The sequence below is a fragment of the Trypanosoma grayi genome, assembly GCF_000691245.1.
Source record: "Trypanosoma grayi strain ANR4 Tgr_711_V1, whole genome shotgun sequence".
Classification (NCBI taxonomy): Eukaryota; Euglenozoa; class Kinetoplastea; order Trypanosomatida; family Trypanosomatidae; genus Trypanosoma; species Trypanosoma grayi.
In genome coordinates, this window is record NW_008826330.1 from 1 (window position 1) to 7013 (window position 7013).

Below are 7013 nucleotides of genomic sequence, written 5' to 3' on the forward strand. Positions count from 1 at the left end.
AAAAAAAAAAAAAAAAGCGAACGCACGTCTGTGGGCGTCATGTCTCAAATAAGTGGTGCGCTGTCGCGCATGCATGGCCTGCATCTCGTGGGTGTGTTCTTCCTGGACTATCTCTTCAGCTCCGCCTTCAGCCATGATTTGCTGCAGACGCTGGTGAATATCACCTTGGAGTACATCTCCAGCCACCACCTCATACATTCGTTCACCTCCCTTAGTGCGCTATTGCAGCAGCTGGTGTGCCGTGTGGGGGAGTGTGTCGTACTGGCAGCGCTACTGAAGAGCCGCGTGGGGGTGTTTCAGGACGCAGTGATGCTTCACCTACTGTTTCCGCAGGTGCAACGGTACCACTTCAACCGTTTTTGGCTGACGCGCCTTGTCCACAGGGTTGGTGGATTCCTCTTCCCAAGAGTACTGCGGCATTTCACGTCGGAGTCGGTGCCCGGTGTGGTGCCGCTTGAGTCGGTGAAGAAGGATTGCACGGCAACCGCTCGCCTCTACAGAGAGTGCTACGAGAATAGTGTGCCGTACGCGGTGATGGTCAACGGGATGGTTTGGGAGCTCGCGCATGCGCTTGTCACCCAGTCCATGCTGGCGGTGGCGTTCTTCCGCGACCGCGGGAAGCGCACGTCACGCTGGCGCCTCCTGAAGCCGTACCTCTGCAACGTCTCGGAGAGCGTTGCGCAGATACCGCTCGTCTACACTGCGCGTGTGGCAGGGGCATGGGTTGGACGGTATATCTCGCGCGACCCGACGAGCAGCACGCTTTTTTGGTGTGAGCGACTTGCCCTCCTCGCGGCGACGCCGTTCATTCACCGCTCTGGCAGCGCCGTTGCGGTGTGGCTCCGCGAGCGGCTGGAGTTACTGCACCCCGCCACCGTTGAGGACGAGCGTGAGGATCTGCGTGAGCAGGAGGCGGAGGCGGAGGCGGAGGCGGAGGCGGAGGAGTCGCAGGGCTGGAACAGCTACTTCGGTGCCGCCGGACAGGCCGGGGCGCCGCCCACCGTTGATTACTACACAGTGCTGGGAACGCACCCGAGCGCGAGCAGTGCGGAGATCAAACGGGCGTACCGCAAGGCTGCGCTGCAGAATCACCCCGACCGCGCCCCGCACGACCCCGACGCACAGAAGGAGGCGTGGGAGAAGATGACGGCGATCAATGAGGCCTACGAGACGTTGGTCTCGGATACGCGGCGGAGGAGGTATGACATGAGCCGTCTCGTCGGCGATGCGCCGCCGCGTATGCAGCACTTCACGCGCACGTCTCTCACCGCAACGGTGGGCTTGGGGGCGGTGAGTATTGTTGGGATAAGTGCCATGGGATCTGTGATACTTTACACCGAGTACATCACAGCTTTTTACAACTTGACCGGCCCTGGTAGGCTGCCCCTCCGATTCCTTCATCTCTTGTAGGCCACGGGTAAGTGTGAGCAAGAGGATGCGGGACATGGGGCCGAAATAACGCGTTTCAATCATGTTTTTTTTTTTTGTCTTTATCAGCTCATAGCACGAATGCAGACATTCGCAGGTGCAGTGCAGCTCTTGTTCTATGAAGAAATTAGGTGATCTATGTAAAGGAATGATGAGCGAGTGTTCCTGAAGACGACCCTTGTTCATCTTTCCAGGTTGTGAAGAATGGGGTTATACAAAGCGTAGGCCTTCGTATGCCTTATGCTCTTTGCTAAGATGAGCGGCGCACAGTGTGGTGTCTATCCGTGAGTGGTATGGCCGAGTGCCGCTTGTCACAATGATGTTTTTTTTTTTTTTGTTTCTTCCTCCACTTGCACACACCTGATTCTTGCGGCTGTGCGATTTTTGCTTCCTTGAAACTCTTTGGTTTGTTGGCTTTGTACGTTGTGGTGAGACTTGTCTAGGGTAGATTGGCCTGTGGACAGAGTAGTTATTATTATTATTATCATTGATAGTTTCGGGCGGATTCATACTTCTGTGTGTGTGTGTGTGTGTGTTTCTGTCTGTCTTCGTTGGCGTAGTGTGACGCTTCTCATGAGTGGGCAATCACCAGTGGTTGGTGAGTCGCAGCAGCAGCAGTCGACGACACCACCGCCCGCGCCTCTCGTGTTCTACGATGCTGCAGCCGTGCTCTGTGTGCCGGTGACGCCGCAACAGGTCACTGCCTTTAGTCCACGCGAGCGTGGTCAAGCAGCACTCTTGTTGCCGGACGGGAGCGAGTACTACGGTGAAATGCTGTTGGATCAGCCGCATGGCCTCGGTGTGATGCTGTTCAAATCCACCTCTCTCCTCTACGGTGGCGGTGACAGATACGGTGGAATGTGGAAGCATGGGCTCTTTCACGGCGAGGGTGTCCTTTTAACGTCGGCCTATACATACCAGGGCGGCTGGTTTGAAGGGAAGATGCACGGGCATGGGCAGATTATGTACAGTCGCCGTGTGACCGACCTCGTGATGCGCGGCATCTCTGCCTTGTCGGCGTTTGAGCGGACACACACACCACTCGAGTACACTGGAGAATTCCACCACACCCATCACCGGCATGGGCGTGGCATGATGCGGTACGCCAACGGTGACGTGTACAATGGCGATTGGGCGTCCAACCGCCGCCACGGCCAGGGTCGGCTTGTCACAGATGACGGTGAGGTTTATGAAGGCCAATGGAGCAAGGACGAGCGACACGGCTATGGCAAAATTAATTATGTTGACGGTGGTGAGTTTAAAGGCATGATGGTGCATGATAAGCAGCATGGTGAGGGAGTCATGATGTTTCCCAACGGCGACGAGTACTACGGTACCTTTACAAACAATCGAATTCACGGGCAGGGCACGATGCGCTACAAGAACGGCGACGTGTACGAAGGAATGTGGAAGCATGGCCTCCGCAATGGTGAAGGGAAGTATACACTGCGCAAAAAAGGTGCAACAGTGGAGGGTTGCTTTGTGAACGGCCTCATTCAAGGACGGGGCGTTGTGCAGCACCCGGGCGTGTCGACATTTGTTGGGGAGTTTGACCGTGGCGAGCGGCGGCACGGCACGTTGTTTTGGCACGACACGGCCCCCAGTGACAAGGCCTGCTACCAAGGTGAGTGGCTCGGTGAGACGATGCACAACCGTGGACTACTGTGGTATCGCAATGGCGATTTTTTCTTTGGGCGGTTTGTGAAGAATAAGCGGCATGGGGCTGGAAATGTGCGCTATGCTGATGGTACCGAGTTTAGCGGCAACTTTGTCAACGACCTACGCGAGGGACAGGGTGTTTTGCAAGCAGCAAATGGATCTATTCAGGCGGGTTTGTGGCGTGGTGATGTCTTTGTGGAGGGGTACGATGGTGAATGGGACGGCATTTCCTTCAACGGCATTGGTCACCTTCTCCTACGTGAGCCACCAGCAGCCGTCTCTGGGGGAGGCAACACTGGCACCAACAATAGCAACAGTAACAGTAACGCTACGAATGCTACAGCAACAGGAAGCAGCCTCGATGGGGCCACCGCGCTTACCAACACGAAGCCGCTATTTGAGCACTTTGGTCTCTTCCGTCACGGCGCACGTCACGGTGCTGGCGTCCTTCGGCTTGCAGGACATGTGTTGATGGGGAGCTGGGTGCAAGATGTGTTGGAGTGCGAGACGGGCTCGTGGGAATTCCCATCGGGCGATGTGTACATGGGTGGGTTTCAGAAGGGCCTTCGCAATGGGCCCAATGGATGCATCTGGCTCACTGACGGTTCCTACTTTTGTGGGAGCTGGCAACTCGATGCGCCTGTCGGCAGTGGTACGTTTCACGCGACAGATCGCAAGAGGCCGATTTACGCCCCCAAGGAAGAGGCAGCCGATGCTGCTTCCACCGCTGCCATTACCAATACAGCCGATGATGATGATGATAATAGCAGCAATGATAAAAACAGCAGTTCGTGGGGAATGATGGGTCTCTTGGTCAGCCTTTTCCGCCGTAGGGCATCACCAGCTGACAAGGATACGAGACGTATTGTTGGTTACCGTGAACATTACGTATTGAAGGGTGAATGGGACCTCGCGCCGATGTCTTACACTTTGTACCAGTCATTGCTAGCGCGGGATGGTAGTAGTGGTGTGGTGGGTGCGCCATTCTCGAGTGGCGGTAACGACGGTGTTGTTAGTAGTAGTAGTAGTGGAGGTGGAGGTGGCGGCACGGGTGGCAGTGGTGGTGTAGCGCTTTGCAAGCCGCCCATGTCCATCGCTTTAGGCTTGCAGGAACGAAGTGGTGTTGTTGTCTTCAAGTCTGGTGTGTGTGTACGCACAGAGTGGCTGCACAACTACCCGCGTCTGATGCTCCCACACCGTCCTGATGCGCCCTTCCACAATAAAATATACGGTGCGGACCGCAGCAATAGTGGAAGTGTCGGTAGTGTGGGCGGACAAAAGTCTTGCACTTTTTGTGACAAACCTTTTACATTTTTTCGCAAGGCAACTTCGTGTGCGCTCTGTGGTCAGAGAAGTTGCAGCTCGTGTCTCAACCCCATCGATGTGCGCGGCCACCCACAGATCGAGGCGCTGCTACGCTTGCGAATGGATGACTCGATGGTGGGTGACGCTGGCGTTGTTGCTGAGAATGCTGTTGTTGCGGTGCATGTGCCGGCATGTGTGGACTGCGCGCGTACCGCACTGCTTGGTGTGGAGTTTAATGTAATTTGGATACCGGCTCGAAGCTCTACTTCGTTGTCGGAGAAAAGTGAAGACACCCTAGAAGCCGCTGAGACAGCGATGACCACAAGCACAGCCGCGGAGACGTCACTGATGGAATCATCGGAGAGGGAGGCACCGGAGCCGAGCACCGAAATCCCTGAGTCGATGGACATTGTGTACGAGGGCTACACGTGCAATGGTGTCCCACACATCTACGGCTCGCTGTGGTGGTGCAAGAAGGGCTACTACCTTGGAGCCTTCCACGAGGGTCACCGCCACGGCAGGGGTGTGCAGATGATACCGAATGGCGAGAAGTATGTTGGCTACTTCAACAATGACGCGTGGCACGGCGCGGGGACGTATTGCGCCGATGACGGCTCCGTCTACGAGGGCGTGTGGGAACGCGGCAAGCTGTTGTCAGTGCACTACCACGGTGAGGTCGACGGTGAGTACCGGCGTCATGGCAGGGGACAGTCGTACGAGGCAGATGGAAGCCGCTACAACGGCGAGTGGCAGCACGGCGAGCGGCACGGTACCGGCATTCTGCAGAGCGGTAGCGGCGCGGTGTATAGCGGTGAGTTTGCCTTTGGGCAAGTTGAGGGCGAGGGAAAGTTGCTGCTAAGTGCGAGCGTCTTCTACGGCACATTCCGCGGCGGCAAGAAGCATGGCAAAGGGACGGAGCGCTTCGGCGAGTGTGTGGTGGAAGGGGAGTGGCACAATGACTTGCTGTCAGGGTTCGTGCGCGTGTACGACGGCCTTGCGGAGGCGGTGTACGAGACGACGTACCACAGCGGCAACGAGCGCGATGACTGCTTCGCGCCGCCGGTGATGGTGAGCGACGTGCACAGCCAGAGCTGTGCGCAGTGTGGCACCGCTTTCTCACTCTTCCTCCGCAGGCACCACTGTCGGTTGTGCGGCGAGGTGGTGTGCGATAGCTGCTCGCAGCACCGCGCGGTGATGCCGCAGCACTTCAAGGTGGACGGCCACCGGCGCGTGTGCGACCGCTGCTACCAGCGCCTGGAACAGCGGCGCATGCTCGGCATTCGGCGCTTCAGCAGCGGTGAGGTGTACGCCGGCTGCTGGTCGCAGGGGAAGTGGGTCGCACGCGGACTATTGCGTCGCGCGGACGGCAGCGTCGTGGTCATGGACGGTGCAGGCAAGCCGCTGGTGCAAGGGGCGAGCAACAACTCATTACAATCCACAGCAGAAACAGCGACACCAATGGGGGCAGGGACAACAACACTCACGCAGGATTCGCAACCGCTGGACGCGACGCCCGACGTGGAGGTGCTGCGGCAGTTGCCGGCGTCGACCAGCACAGAGGTGGACGCCTTCACGCTGTGGTGGAGCATGATGCTCTCAGTTGTTGGGCTGAGTGTGCCGCTCGAGCTGACGCCCGTGACGCAGTTCGTGTTTCCGCGGCCCCCAGTGATGAAGCCGCTCAAGTTGTTCTCAGTAGTCGACGGTGACAATGATGACACGGCGGCGGTGCGGGCGAGACGGTACATCCCCGCCATCCCACCAAGCGCACCGCAGCTCCCAACAGTAGCAGCAGCAGCAACGCGAAGAAAGTATTCTGTCCCACCGCGACCGTTCATTGCAGAAGATGACGTGCTGCGCCGCGTGACGAATGAGCGGATGCTGGCGTTCCCTACATATCCCCCTCCCTCGGAAAGTGTGGGCGATGCGGAAAGCAGCACTGGCGGTGGTGCTGGTGCGAACGATGCTGTCGTCCTGTCGTGCTACCGCCGCACCCCCCTTCTGCCACCCACACCACAGCGGCCGTCGCCAGGGAGTAACGAGCGCGTGGCGTGGGACGATTGGCAGGCACGTGGAGTGCCGCAGTACAACAACAATAACAGCAATAACAATAACAAGAACGGTGGTGGCAGTACGCCGAATCTGCAGCGGTGGCCAAGCGAGTGGCAGCATGTGCCGTTCGCGTGTCCGTTCATGCCGCCGGTTGTTGCTGATATTGAACGTGCGGTGCGTGGCGACGCGGCGTTGTGGCGTCCGCTGCCGTTCTCGGGGCCGCAGGCGTTTACACTCATCGACACCCACGCCAGTGGTGTCGTGGTGGAGCAGCGCGTGACCGCGGCAATCCCCGCCAATGCGCAGCAGTGATCGAGAGCGCGAGTGCAAAGGGTAATTGCTTTTATTGCTTTCTGTTTGCTTTTTGCTCTTGTGTGTTTGCGTGTGTGTGTGTTTTTTTTCTTTTGTGGGGGGAGGTTCGTTGCTGAGGATGACTCTTCTTGCTGCAGTTGCTATGGCTGCTGCTGCTGCTGTGGTGCCGCACTCCCGGAGGGGAGGGGCAAAGGAAAATGGATTCTGGCAACCGTGCTTTGTGCTTGTGGCAGCATCCAAGAGGAAAGGAGGAGTGGAAT

The 7013-nt window shown here is 57.7% G+C and overlaps 2 protein-coding genes across 2 annotated transcripts; both read left to right on the forward strand.

Annotated features, from left to right (window-relative positions):
- Positions 1–39: 39 nt before the first annotated feature.
- On the forward strand, positions 40–1410 carry DQ04_07111000 (putative chaperone protein DNAj; the record flags this gene model as incomplete). The annotated part of the gene is made up of 1 exon (XM_009315022.1): positions 40–1410. The coding sequence occupies one exon, from the start codon at positions 40–42 to the stop codon at positions 1408–1410; it is 1371 nt and encodes a 456-aa protein (XP_009313297.1).
- A 591-nt stretch (positions 1411–2001) lies between these two features.
- Positions 2002–6753, forward strand: DQ04_07111010 (hypothetical protein; the record flags this gene model as incomplete). Its single annotated transcript, XM_009315023.1, has 1 exon — positions 2002–6753. The coding sequence occupies one exon, from the start codon at positions 2002–2004 to the stop codon at positions 6751–6753; it is 4752 nt and encodes a 1583-aa protein (XP_009313298.1).
- Positions 6754–7013: the final 260 nt, after the last annotated feature.